The sequence below is a fragment of the Nerophis lumbriciformis genome, linkage group LG04, assembly GCF_033978685.3.
Source record: "Nerophis lumbriciformis linkage group LG04, RoL_Nlum_v2.1, whole genome shotgun sequence".
NCBI lineage: Eukaryota > Metazoa > Chordata > Actinopteri > Syngnathiformes > Syngnathidae > Nerophis > Nerophis lumbriciformis.
Window position 1 is genome coordinate 55,635,001 of NC_084551.2, and position 13,742 is coordinate 55,648,742.

Sequence of the window (13,742 nt, forward strand, 5' to 3'; positions counted from 1 at the left end):
CCACCCATCGTTCCCTGCATTCAATTTGTCCCAAACACTTTGCTCACGGTTGCGTATTTAAAAAAAAAAATTCTGCGCAATACTTTCTGTTTGCTTGTCAGAAGAACATTTATTTCCTGTGGGTAAATGAGTCCAATTATTCATGGAGGAAACAGTTTGTGAGCCTCCATGCCTGCACGCTTTGTTGCTAAGCGCCAGATGTGGCATCACGCCAAACACGTCCGGAGAGGCCCGGCTCCGCCGCAGATGTGCACAAAAGCGTGACCTGAACAAGTGTGCGTTATAATCGCAACACGGCCGACACCGGGAGAAAAAAATAGCCAGCCGGCGACAAAGCTCTATATCCTCGTGACGTTTCAGTTTCTGCTTATTCTCTTTGAAATAGCAACAAAAACGTGGAAATGGGACGGGAAAGAGTGCGGCGTCTGCAGTTCTACTAGGAAGTGAGGCGTGTGGAGATCAGCAGAGTAGAAATAATAATTATAATCATTTAAAACAAAAAAAAAACGCTTACTGGGTAGACAAAGCAAAGCTCGGGTTGTAAAATATGACTCATTGAAAAACATACAGTGATGATGCAACATGTGACATGTGCTGAAGGACCATAGGGCGCACCGGAGTATAAGGCGCATTAAAGGAGTCACATTATTGTGAATTATAGGGCACATTAAAGAGGTCATATTATTATTATTATTTATTTTCTAAATGAAAAAGACTTCCTTGTAGTCTACATAACATGTAATGGTGGTTCTTTGGTCAATATGTTGCATAGATGATGTTTTACACATCATCTTCAACTCACTTTCTGACAGTCTCTTCAGGTTGTGCCGTTTTTATTTACTTAGAAACCCCCGACTTTTTGACACTTAAAAAAAAAACACTTTTTGAGATTTAGAAAAAATCTCGATTTTTTGAGACTCAGAAAAATCCCAATTTTTTGACACTTAGAAAAAAATCCCAATTTTTTGACACTTAGGAAAAATCCCGACTTTTTGACACTTAGAAAAAATCTAGACTTTTTGACACCGACAAAAAATCCTGAATTTTTGACATTTAGAAAAAATCCCAACTTTTTGACACTAAAAAAAAATCTAGATTTTTTTGACACTTTGAAAAAATCCAGATTCTTTGACGCTTAGAAAAAATCCCGACTTTTTGACGCTTAGAAAAAATCCCGATTTTTTTACGCTTAGAAAAAATCCTGACTTTGTGACGTTTAGAAAAAATCCTGACTTTGTGACGTTTAGAAAAAATCTCGACTTTTTGACACTTAAAAAAAATCTCAACTTTTGACACTTAAAAAAAATCCTGATTTTTTGACACTTAGAAAAAATCCTGATTTTTTGACGCTTAGAAAATGTCCTGATTTTGTGACGTTTAGAAAAAATCTCGACTTTTTGACACTTAGACAACATCTCGACTTTTTGACATTTAGAAAAAATCCCGACTTTTTGACGCTTAGAAAAAATCCCAATTTTTTGACACTTAGAAAAAATCCTGACTTTGTGACGTTTACAAAAAATCCTGACTTTGTGACGTTTAGAAAAAATCTCGACTTTTTGACACTTAAAATAAATCTCAACTTTTTGACACTTAGAAAAAATCCTGACTTTGTGACGTTTACAAAAAATCCTGACTTTGTGACGTTTAGAAAAAATCCCGATTTTTTGACACTTAGAAAAAAATCCAGATTTTTTGACGCTTAGAAAAAATCCAGACTTTTTGACGCTTAGAAAAAGTCCTGATTTTGTGACATTTAGAAATAATCTCGACTTTTTGATACTTAGACAACATCCCGACTTTTTGACACTTTAAAAAAAATGACTTTTTGACACATAGAAAAAAATCCAGATTTGTTCCCCTCCAACTGCTGGTACCCTAAATAAGTGTCAGAAAAAAAATCCAGGTTTTGTGACACTTAGAAAAAAAAATAGACTTTTTGAGATTTAAAAAAAATCTGAAATTTTTGACACTTAGAAAAAATCCCCACTTTTTGACGCTTATGAAAAAATCCAGACTTTTTGATGCTTAGAAAAAAATCCAGATATTTTGACACTTACAAAAATCCTGATTTTTTTGACACTTAGAAAAAAATCCAGATTTCTGACACTTAGAAAAAATCCAGACTTTTTGACGCTTAGAAAAAATCCAGACTTTTTGACACTTAAAAAAAAATCCAGACTTTTTGACACTTAGAAAAAATCCAGACTTTCTGACACTTAGAAAAAATCCAGACTTTTTGACGCTTATTTTGACACATAGAAAAAAATCCAGACTTTTTGAAGCTTAGAAAAAAGCCAGACTTTTTGAAGCTTAGAAAAAATCCAGACTTTTTGACATTTAGAAAAAATCCAGACTTTTTGACATATGGAACATATCCAGACTTTCTGATGCTGATATTGACACTTGGAAAAAAATCGAAACTTTTTCACACTTAGAAAAAATCACGACTTTTTGACACTTAAAAAAATCTCGACTTTTCCCTCCAAATGCTGCTACCCTAAATAAGTGACAGAAAAAAATCCTGACTGTGACACTTCAAATCCGGAGATTTTTTTCTAAGTGTCACAAAATCGGGATTTTTTTTCTAAGTATCACAAAATTGGGATTTTTTTCCAAGTATCACGAAGTCAGGATTTTTTCCAAGTGTCAAAAGTCGAGATTTTTTTGAATGTCAAAAAGTCTGGATTTTTTCTAAGTGTCAAAAAGTCTGAATTTTTTCTAAGTGTCAAAAAGTCTGGATTTTTTTAAGTGTCAAAAAGTCGTGATTTTTTCTAAGTGTCAAAAAGTCGGCGGACGAGCGCTAATTTCCAGGATTTATGCAGATCCCAAATACACATCAGCAGGTACCAGAAGGTAAGAAAAGTTGGTTTTGCATAATATTGCGAAACAATAACAGGCAACATTTTGGGGTCCTTATACACACACCGTATGTTGAAGCACAGTACGTCTGACTATGGTAGTCATAATGATCCGACAATCCATCATGCGGTGCGTCTTCATAGCTTACCAAAGTCCTAGTAAAACATTTTGACATATTTTTGAGCGCTGTGTGTAATGTTCTATTTTCTCAATGGAACATTTAAAGTTTTGCTTACTGCCGTCATCTTGCAGTCTACACAAATCTCTTATGCGTGACTGCCATCTACTGGTCACACTTATCATTACACCTTGTACCAAATAAAATAGCTCCGAGGTCGGTAAGCACAACCCAAATTATTCCGTATATTAGGTGCACCAGGTTATAAGGCGCACTGTCCATTTTTGAGAAAATTAAATGATTTTAAGTGCGCCTTATAGTCAGAAAAACAGGGTAGGTTTAGGACGTCCCTATTAAGGGACACTTTTCTGGCTTCCCATCAGCACACACTGATCCTCTCAGGAATCCACTTGGATTAAACTTTATCCACGTGGACCTTCTTAGAAGTTTGTCACCAATCAGAAATATCAAGCAGCTAAAATGCACCAAACATGGATGCGTGTGGAGAGAGTGTTTGGTGCATCAGGCACTATAATGAATTTAAATTGTTGTAATTTTGAATTTTCCATGGTGTTTGGATGTTTTTCATAATATCCACAAAGTCCAGTGAGCAGGTTGTGTTACGTTTGACCATGTGTTTTATGTTAGTTGCATTTGTTTGTCTCTTTGCACCATGACTAGGGAAGGTTGTTTTGGATTGTGTCGTACAAGTAAATGCCGTGCTACTATTTCCTGAGCACTTTCAAAGGTCATTAATCCGATTAGCTCACATTGTCCACAAGATGGCAGCAATTGCGTAGCGTTCAGAGACCGCGGGCCGTAGTTTGGACACCCCCGCTTTACAGCCTAGACAAGGTCTGGGACAACAGCATGTCTGGACTGTCTGCTTTCTACCGGTCCAGCTCGTCGTTTAATCCTGAGGACGCCAGCCGTGTTTATTAGATCTTGGCACCGACTTGTCTTCATCAGCGCGCGAGCGGCTAAAGCCAGCGTGCCAGAAACAACTAAAAGGCTTTGTCCGCCGCCACACCAGCAACGCCGCAAACGAACCCGAGGAAAAAGCCATCCAATTGTGCCGACAGACGTGTGTGGCGGACAGCATTCAAGCATGAGTGTCTGTTGACTGCTAAAAGTGATATTTATCCATCCCACACACACACACACACACACACACACACACACACACACACACACACACACACACACACACACACACACACACACACACACACACACACACACACACACACTCTTGTATTTCTTACCTTCTTGAGACATGATAAAAATTGCCTCCCTCTTTAGGACCAGCATCTAGATATATAAAGATGTGTATTTACAACATTAATAATATATACATACTATGCACATATAAAAAAACTTGTTGTGAAAAATGAGTTGGAATTTCACAAGAAAAAGGTCACAATTTCACAAGAAAACTTAGAATTTTGGCAGGATTATAATAAAAGTCGTCATTTTACTCGACACAAGTCAAAATTTTACAAGAGAAACTGAACATTTGTGCAATATTATGATTAAAGTTGGAATTTTACTCAATAACAGTCGCAATTTTACAAGAAAAAGCTTAAAAAGATGGCAATTTTAGGAAAAGAGTCGTAATTTCGCTCGACAAAAGTCACAATTTTATAAGAAAACTTTAAAATGTCAGCAATATTGTAATAATGATCGGAATTTTATTTGGCAAAATGATGAGAAAAATGATCATTTTACTCAAAAAATGTCACAATTTTACAAGAACAACAAAAAATTTGTCAATATTGTGATAAAAGTCCAAATTTTATATGAAAAATGTCGCCATTTTGCAGTAAAAAGTAATAATTTTACATAAAAAAAATAATAATTTTACAAGAAAATATTGCAACATTACAGAAACAGAAAGAGTATGAGAAATTGTTCCAAATTTTATGAGAAAAAAGTCGACACATTGTGAGAAAAAGACTGCTTTTAGTTCATTAATTATTTTTTTTATTTTTTGTTTGTAATTGTTTTTTAATCTTCATTATTTACTTCAAGTTATTACAGTATGTCTCTATATACCGTATTTTTTGGACTATAAGTCGCAGTTTTTTTCATAGCTCCAGTGCGACTTATATATGTTTTTTTTTCTTTTTATTATGCATTTTCGGCAGGTGCGACTTATACTCCGGTGCGACTTATACTCCAGTGCGACTTATACTCCAGTGCAATTTATACTCCGAAAAATACGGTACATATATTTTTTAATTTTTTTAAAATTAATTTTGGCCATAGGGGGCACATTTCAATTTCTTGCACACACTTGTTATTTCATATGTTGACCAGCGGGGGAGCACTTTTAAAAGCGACACACAGTCGATTTGAAAAATCCCTCCTTTTGGGACCACCCTCATTTTGACAGGTATCACCAACAGGGGTGCAAATGAGATCTCAATTGTTTTGTTTTTTTGTAACGTGCTTAAGGCCGATGACAAAGGAGTCAGGGACCACAGATGGCCCCTGTGCAGGAAGTCGTAAAATCTGCCGGGTTTTTCCGGGGATGAATAGGGAAGTCCTTCTTTAGCTGCCAACTTGTTTTATCATATATTGCTGCCTTTGCACCTGTCAATGTTTACTTTTGTACGCACGTTAAATCAACAAAAAAAATCCCGACTTTGGAGCAATGTTCACGGACTCTAGTATTTGGCTCTCTATTAGATGCAATGGTTTTCTGTATTGGGACCATGATTTATGTCATCACTCCTTCACCGGTCTCAAGAAGGGTAGAAATACAGGAACACACACACACACACACACACACACACACACACACACACACACACACACACACACACACACACACACACACACACACACACACACAATCCTTATGTAAAAAAAACATGTTTTAATTTTAATGCATTCTAAATCCTAAATAAAGGTTAGCAAAAATCAGCTAAAAATGGAGCCAAGGGTAATCTTCCGCCTATAAAGTGCTCTAAAAAAAACCTCCCCCTAGGTTTTATATACACGCTGCAAGTATATATGTAATATAGTAACATTCTTAATAACATGTAATAGTTTTTTATTTCGCTTGTTTGAAGCATACGGCGGCGTATTAATTAATTAAAGGTCGCTTTTCCCTTCAACAACACTACTACTCATGGAAGACTCCATGAGAGACAACAAAGACTACTTTGGGACAAATGATGATGCAAAAACTTATATTTTTGAGCCTGAATATAAGGAGGATGATCTGCAAGTTTTAGAAGCTGTGTGCTAAACAAATCCAGTTCTAGTGAAACACCAAGCATCATGTAGCAGTATCGCTAAGTGCTAAAAATTAACATAATACAACAAACACTTACTGTACAATGACTGCTCTCACTGGGATAAAGACTGATGTTTATATATTCCCGTTTAGATGAATAATTAATCATAATCCACATGAAGGGTTAAAAAAAAGTTGCTACAAACAAGCTTCTTTTTGTGACTTTTTAAGTCTAAAATGGATGTCAAAGTCGACCGATTTGTGGGTTTACGTCCACAACCTTCTACACTTTGTACTATCCAGGTGAGAGGCTTGATTTATAATCTGGAATTAACTTTCACCAACTCAGAGGCGATGCAGCAGCTCAATATGTCGATATAGCAGTGTAAGCTAGTTATTGTTGGGACTCATACTAATATTGCTGATATTTGGTTAGTATTCAGGTCACAAGATGTCAATAGAGTATTGTTTTTTTTTTTTAGAGGAGGCAACAGTGTACTTGCATTAGCTGCATCGTTAGCCACCTCTTACTTGCCATATTTTACAACTTAGAATCCATGAAATAATTAAAAATGTGTTCTTTTCTTACGTAAGGATTGTGAATAATAAGCAACATTCCCCAACATGTGAAGTTCCCCTTTAGGTTTAATTCAATATGATATATTTAGAATGTTCTGAACTCCTGTTTCCTTCCTGGATGGGTTGTACCACAGTATGCATGGAGCTGAAGTCAGGCTGTTTTTTGTTTTGTTTTGTTTAGTTCTTTCAGACTGAAACAACAGCGCCTCTGCTGGTTGCATCCGAGTAGTGCACCTATGTTTACCTCGATTGCTTCAATTAAAAATGTCGTCTACGTGTATGAAAAGTGGTATATAAATTAGGTTGGATTTGATTTGATTTAATATGACAGATTTGTAAAAAAAAAAAAGATAATAATAATAAAATACAGCCTGGAGCTCTGTCAACTACAATAGTACTGCACTATGTATGCCCCACTTTTTTAGGACTTGTTTTTTAATTGTATTTTGTTGTATTTCACCAAAAGTTTGCCTTGGTTTTCATAGAATTTTTTTTTGTTGATTTTTACTTTAAAAAAAAAAGAAACAAAAAAAAAAGGCTTTGCTACGCATCTTAAAATACAGGCTCGAGTTCTGCCAACTACAATGGTACTGCAATTTTTATGCCCCACTTTTGGAGGACTCTTTTTTGTTTTTTTTAATTTTATTTTACCAAAAGTTTGCCTTGGTTTTCATAAAAAAATAATAATAATTGTTGATTTTTACAGTAAAACAAAAAAAGGCTTTGCTACACATCTTAAAACACAGCCTGGAGCTCTGCCAACTACAATGGTACTGCAATATTTATGCCCCACTTTTGTAGGACTCTTTTTTTATTTTATTTTATTTTATTTCATCAAAAGTTTGCCTTGGTTTTCATAGAAAAAAAAAAGGGGGTTGATTTTTGCAGTAAAAAAAAAAAAAAAAAAAAAAAAAAAGAGAGGCTTTGCTACGCATCTTAAAATACAACCTGGAGCTCTGCCAACCAAAATGGTACTGCAATATGTATGCCCCACTTTTGTAGGACTCTTTTTTTATTTTATTTTATTTTATTTCACCAAAAGTTTGCCTTGGTTTTCATTTTTAAAAAAAGGGGGTTGATTTTTACAGTTAAAAAAAAAAAAAAAAAAAAAAAAAGGCTATGCTACGCATCTTAAAATACAGCCTGGAGCTCTGCCAACCAAAATGGTACTGCAATATTTATGCCCCACTTTTGTAGAACTCTTTCTTTATTTTATTTTATTTTATTTCATCAAAAGTTTGCCTTGGTTTTCATAGAAAAAAATGTGTTGATTTTAACAGTAAAAAAAAAAAGAAAAAAAAAAAGGCTTTGCTGTGCATTTTAAAATACAGGCTCCAGTTCTGCAAACTACAATGGTACTGCAATATGTATGCCCCACTTTTGTAGGACTCTTTTTTCATTTTATTGTATTTTATTTTTATTTCACCAAAATTTTGCCTTGATTTTCATTAAAAAAAAAAATTTATTTTTATTTTTACAGTAAAACAAAAAAAGGCTTTGCTACACATCTTAAAACACAGCCTGGAGCTCTGCCAACTACAATGGTACTGCAATATTTATGCCCCACTTTTGTAGGACTCTTTTTTTATTTTATTTTATTTTATTTAATCAAAAGTTTGCCTTGTTTTTTTTAGAAAAAATGTGTTGATTTTTACATTAAAAATAAAAAAATAAAAAAATACAGGCTTTGCTACGCATCTTAAAATACAGGCTCCATTTCTGCCAACTACAATGGTACTGCAATATTTATGCCCCACTTTTGTAGGATATTTTTTTTAATTTAATTTTATTTTATTTCACCAAAAGTTTGCCTTGGTTTTCATACTGAGTGTTGTTAAAAGGAAAGGCCATGTAACACTGTCGTAAAAATGCCTTTTTTTGCAATGTGTTGCAATGATGCATGATTATTTGCAAACATAAATGAAGTTTGTCAGTGTGAACATGAAATATCTTGTCTTTGCAGTCTATTCAATTAAATATAAGTTGAAAAGGATTTGTTGTATTCTCTTTTTATTTACCATTTACACAACGTGACAACTTCACTGCTTTTTGGCTTTTGCATATTTCGGTATCGGTACCAAAAATATCGGTACCCTTACCCTAACCCAAGTTTTTTGTAGTGTACTGTTCTAACCCGGGATGTGTTTATTTTGTCTTTAGAAAGTGTCCAACCGTCCACCGTTCTCCTTGCTACACCCTTCACAACATGGCGTCCTAGACACCCGCCCCCCCCGCTCCCCCGCCGCGCTCACCGTCTCCCACCAGCTGCAGAAGGGCCAGGTCAAGAGGACGTTTCCAGCGTGAGTTTTTGTGCAGGGCGATACCGTAGCCTGTGGTGGCAAAAACCTTCCCCGAGCCTATGGTCATCACCTGGGAGGAGAGAAGAGCAGGCGGGGGGAGCAGCAAAGGTGTCCGTCAGTCTTCCCGCCTGGCGCCAGAGTGTGAGAGTCGGCGTGTCCCGTACCTTACAACCTTCGTCCTTCCTGGCCATGTAGTTCAATACCGCAGCGTCGTAAATAAAAGCGTCCAGTTTCCTGTAAAAGGGAGGAAGGGAGCCATTAGTCATGGTTTTTATTGGCAGGTGGACACAGGCGGCTTGGCAGAGGCGGCGGGAGGATGAAACGTCTCCTGGTTGTAGGCAGTTGGTAGGCGGGGGGCATTACGGTAACGACCATGAAGGTCTTCACCCGGCAGATTCTGTGACGTCACTCCAATCCTTCAAAATAAAATGGAAATGCTAACATTTCGCTAGCTTGTCTTCGACCGTTTTTTTCTTCTGATGTTTGTCGTGATTGGTGTGGCCTAGAAATGCCGACATATGCAAAAGCTTTTTTCAGTAAGTTGCAGCAACATTTTTTAAAAATTGCAGCAAAAATTAGCTTAATTATTCCTTCTAGCCGTTGTCGGAGGCAGATATTTACATATATCCGAATTTAAGTTGTACTTCTTCCATTTCTTTGTCATATTTGAAAACAGCTCGTCTTTTCCCTTCTTCTCTTGATGCTCTGTCAGCAAGCAAACTCTGTGTGTTAACCTTGAGTTCTTTGGAATGTATTATGGCTAGGGAGACGTTGTGCTTTTGTTATGGCTAGGGAGGTGGAAGGGAAGAGAGTTTTTTGGCGTTGGGAAGAGAGACCATTTTGGGTGTGCGGGATAGAAGGTTCTAGGGTTAGACTGGTCTCAATCTAAAATGTATATGGTCAAAGCTTTGAGAATATACAAGAAAATACCTATTCTGTCTCTGGTGGTTTTTCAACTCAGCTTTAAGTGTCGGAAAGAACTTGGGAGCGGATTGTGACTTGAATTCCCTGGGAGGAACAACTGGTCCAAAACGCAACACCGTCCATAACGGTTCTACCCTTTTTCGTTTGTAAGTTTTACAATGCAACTAAAACAATTCATACTTACTAAATGGTCCCATGTGTGACGTCTGTAGGAGTGTTTTCATGCATATTTGTACCTGCTATCCTAATGACCTCAAGCTAGCGTTGTCTGTATTAGCTAATACACTAACATGTTAACGAGTGTCTGTGTTAGCATTTTTATACATGTGGAGTTTCACAGCTCGCGATTGGTGTGGCATAGAAATGACGGAATTTGTAGAAGCTTTTTCTGTACGTTGCAGCAAAAATGTGCTTAATTATTTAACAACATTAGTGCAAATAGTTTTTTAAAAACCCAAGCAAAGACACTGAAAAGGTGTGTTATTGTTTGTGCTATCTTTGGGTGCCACACTTTTTAGAGCTTTCAACCCGGAAGTAGAAGTGCCATCCCGTCTTCTAGCCGTCTATAGCGTTTCTACCCACATGGATTCGTCATTCATCACTCCAAGCAACGTCTGTAAGTTTTACAATATGACTAAAACAATTCATACTTACTAAATCATCCCATGTGTGATGTCTGTAGGAGTGTTTTCATGCATATTTGTACCTGCTATCCTAATGTGATCAAGCTAGCGTCGTCTGTTTTAGCTAATATGCTAACATGTTAAGGAGTGTCTGTGTTAGTATTATTACACTTCCGCGATTGGTGTGGCCTATACATATGCAAAGGCTTTTTCAGTAAGTTGAAGCAAAATTTTAAAAAATTAAAGCAAAAATTAGCTTCATTATTTCTTCGAGCCGTCCATAACGTTTCTACCCATATGGGTTCTTCATTTTTCGTTTTCAAGTATTACAATATAACTAAAACAATTCATACTTACTAAATCGTCCCATGTGTGATGTCTGTAGGAGTGTTTTCATGCATATTTGTACCTGCTATCCTAATGTGATCAAGCTAGCGTTGTCTGTATTAGCTAATATGCTAACATGTTAAGGAGTGTCTGTGTTAGTATTATTATACCTGCGGGATTTCTCAGCCCGTGATTGGTGTGGGGTATACATTTGCAAAAGCTTTTTCTGTAAGTTGCAGCAAAATTTGAAAAGAATTAAAGCAAAAATTAGCTTAATTATTTCTTCTAGCCATCCATAACGTTTCTACCCATATGGATTCTTCATTTTTCGTTTTCAAGTATTACAATATAACTAAAACAATTCATACTTACTAAATGGTCCCATGTGTGACGTCTGTAGGAGTGTTTTCATGCATATTTGTACCTGCTATCGTAATGTGATCAAGCTAGCGTTGTCTGTATTAGCTAATATGCTAACATGTTAAGGAGTGTCTGTGTTAGTATTATTACACTTCCGCGATTGGTGTGGCCTATACATATGCAAAGGCTTTTTCAGTAAGTTGCAGCAAAATTTTTAAAAATTAAAGCAAAAATTAGCTTAATTATTTCTTCTAGCCATCCATAACGAATCTACCCGTATGGATTCTTCATTTTTCGTTTGTAAGTATTACAATATAACTAAAACAATTCATACTTACTAAATCGTCCCATGTGTGATGTCTGTAGGAGTGTTTTCGTGCATATTTGTACCTGCTATCCTAATGTGATCAAGCTAGCGTTGTCTGTATTAGCTAATATGCTAACATGTTAACGAGTGTCTGTGTTAGTATTATTACACTTCCGGGGTTTCACAGCCCGTGATTGGTGTGGCCTTTACATTTGCAAACGTTTTTCAGTAAGTTACAGCAAAATTTGAAGCAGCAAAAATTTGCTTAATTATTTCTTCAAACCGTCCATAACGTTTCTACTCATATGGGTTCTTAATTTTTTGTTTTTAAGTATTACAATATAACTAAAACAATTCATACTTACTAAATCGTCCCATGTGTGATGTCTGTAGGAGTGTTTTCGTGCATATTTGTACCTGCTATCCTAATGTGATCAAGCTAGCGTTGTCTGTATTAGCTAATATGCTAACATGTTAAGGAGTGTCTGTGTTAGTATTATTACACTTCCGCGATTGGTGTGGCCTATACATATGCAAAGGCCTTTTCAGTAAGTTGCAGCAAAATTTGAAAAAATTAAAGCAAAAATTAGCTTAATTATTTCTTCTAGCCATCCATAACGATTCTACCCGTATGGATTCTTCATTTTTCGTTTGTAAGTTTTACAATATAACTAAAACAATTCATACTTACTAAATCGTCCCATGTGTGATGTCTGTAGGAGTGTTTTCATGCATATTTGTACCTGCTATCCTAATGTGATCAAGCTAGCGTTGTCTGTATTAGCTAATATGCTAACATGTTAACGAGTGTCTGTGTTAGTATTATTACACTTCCGGGGTTTCACAGCCCGTGATTGGTGTGGCCTTTACATTTGCAAACGTTTTTCAGTAAGTTACAGCAAAATTTGAAGCAGCAAAAATTTGCTTAATTATTTCTTCAAACCGTCCATAACGTTTCTACTCATATGGGTTCTTAATTTTTTGTTTTTAAGTATTACAATATAACTAAAACAATTCATACTTACTAAATCGTCCCATGTGTGATGTCTGTAGGAGTGTTTTCGTGCATATTTGTACCTGCTATCCTAATGTGATCAAGCTAGCGTTGTCTGTATTAGCTAATATGCTTACATGTTAAGGAGTGTCTGTGTTAGTATTATTACACTTCCGGGGTTTCACAGCCCGTGATTGGTGTGGCCTATACATTTGCAAAGGCTTTTTCAGTAAATTTGAAAAAATTAAAGCAAAAATTAGCGTAGTTATTTATTCTCGCCATCCATAACGAATCTACCCATATGAATTTTTCATTTTTCGTTTGTAAGTTTTACAATATAACTAAAACAATTCTTACTTACTAAATCGTCCCATGTGTGATGTCTGTAGGAGTGTTTTCATGCATATTTGTACCTGCTATCCTAATGTGATTAAGCTAGCGTTGTCTGTATTAGCTAATATGCTAACATGTTAAGGAGTGTCTGTGTTAGTATTATTATACCTGCGGGGTTTCACAGCCCGCGATTGGTGTGGCGTATACAATTGCAAAAGTTTTTTTAGTAAGTTGCAGCAAAATTTGAAAAGAATTAAAGCAAAAATTAGCTTAATTATTTCTTCGAGCCGTTCATAACGTTTCTACCCATATGGGTTCTTCATTTTTTGTTTTTAAGTATTACAATATAACTAAAACAATTCATACTTACTAAATCGTCCCATGTGTGGTGTCTGTAGGAGTGTTTTCATGCATATTTGTACTTGCTATCCTAATGTGATCAAGCTAGCGTTGTCTGTATTAGCTAATATGCTAACATGTTAAGGAGTGTCTATGTTAGTATTATTATACCTGCGGGGTTTCTCAGCCCGTGATTGGTGTGGGGTATACATTTGCAAAAGCTTTTTCTGTAAGTTGCAGCAAAATTTGAAAAGAATTAAAGCAAAAATTAGCTTAATTATTTCTTCGAGCCGTCCATAACGTTTCTACCCATATGGGTTCTTCATTTTTCGTTTTTAAGTATTACAATATAACTAAAACAATTCATACTTACTAAATCGTCCCATGTGTGATGTCTGTAGGAGTGTTTTCATGCATATTTGTACCTGCTAT

The 13,742-nt window shown here is 35.9% G+C and overlaps 1 protein-coding gene across 2 annotated transcripts in view; it reads right to left on the bottom strand.

The window, feature by feature from the left end:
• grin2db (glutamate receptor, ionotropic, N-methyl D-aspartate 2D, b) overlaps positions 1-13,742 on the bottom strand; it is a 257,700-nt gene that overhangs the window by 29,025 nt on the left and 214,933 nt on the right. For both annotated transcript variants that reach the window (XM_061957572.2, XM_061957580.2), the window contains exons 13-14: positions 9,268-9,337; positions 9,056-9,173 (exon numbers count right to left, since the gene is read on the bottom strand). In XM_061957572.2, the coding sequence (XP_061813556.2) occupies positions 9,056-9,173; positions 9,268-9,337 (188 nt within the window). The remainder of the gene's footprint in view (positions 1-9,055; positions 9,174-9,267; positions 9,338-13,742) is intronic.